This window comes from Myotis brandtii, unplaced genomic scaffold, assembly GCF_000412655.1.
Source record: "Myotis brandtii unplaced genomic scaffold, ASM41265v1 scaffold691, whole genome shotgun sequence".
NCBI classification, from domain to species: domain Eukaryota; kingdom Metazoa; phylum Chordata; class Mammalia; order Chiroptera; family Vespertilionidae; genus Myotis; species Myotis brandtii.
In genome coordinates this window covers 1171493-1171708 of record NW_005370704.1, presented here as the reverse complement: position 1 = coordinate 1171708, position 216 = coordinate 1171493, and the positions used below count along the sequence as shown (strand labels likewise).

The window sequence follows — 216 nt, the reverse complement described above, 5'->3', positions numbered from 1 at the left end:
GGTCTTCCCTCCGTGGAAGGAGAGGCGCCTACAGACGGGGCGCCGCACTCACCAGCCGCTCGGACATGGGCGTTTTGTCGCCGTCAGGGAGGTGCTGCTCCAGGGCCAGCACGATGCAGTTGGCGATGATGGTGGCCAGGATCATGTACTCGAAGGGAGTGCGTGGGTTAAGGACTGGCCGGAGGCGCCAGCGGGGGAGGGGGCGAGGCGGGCGGC

At 68.5% G+C, this 216-nt stretch overlaps 1 protein-coding gene across 1 annotated transcript in view; it reads right to left on the bottom strand.

The window, feature by feature from the left end:
• CACNA1B (calcium channel, voltage-dependent, N type, alpha 1B subunit) overlaps positions 1-216 on the bottom strand; it is a gene marked incomplete at its 3' end in the record, with an annotated part of 138429 nt that overhangs the window by 121327 nt on the left and 16886 nt on the right. The window contains exon 3 of the mRNA XM_014529697.1: positions 53-158. Coding sequence (XP_014385183.1) covers positions 53-158 — 106 coding nt within the window. The remainder of the gene's footprint in view (positions 1-52; positions 159-216) is intronic.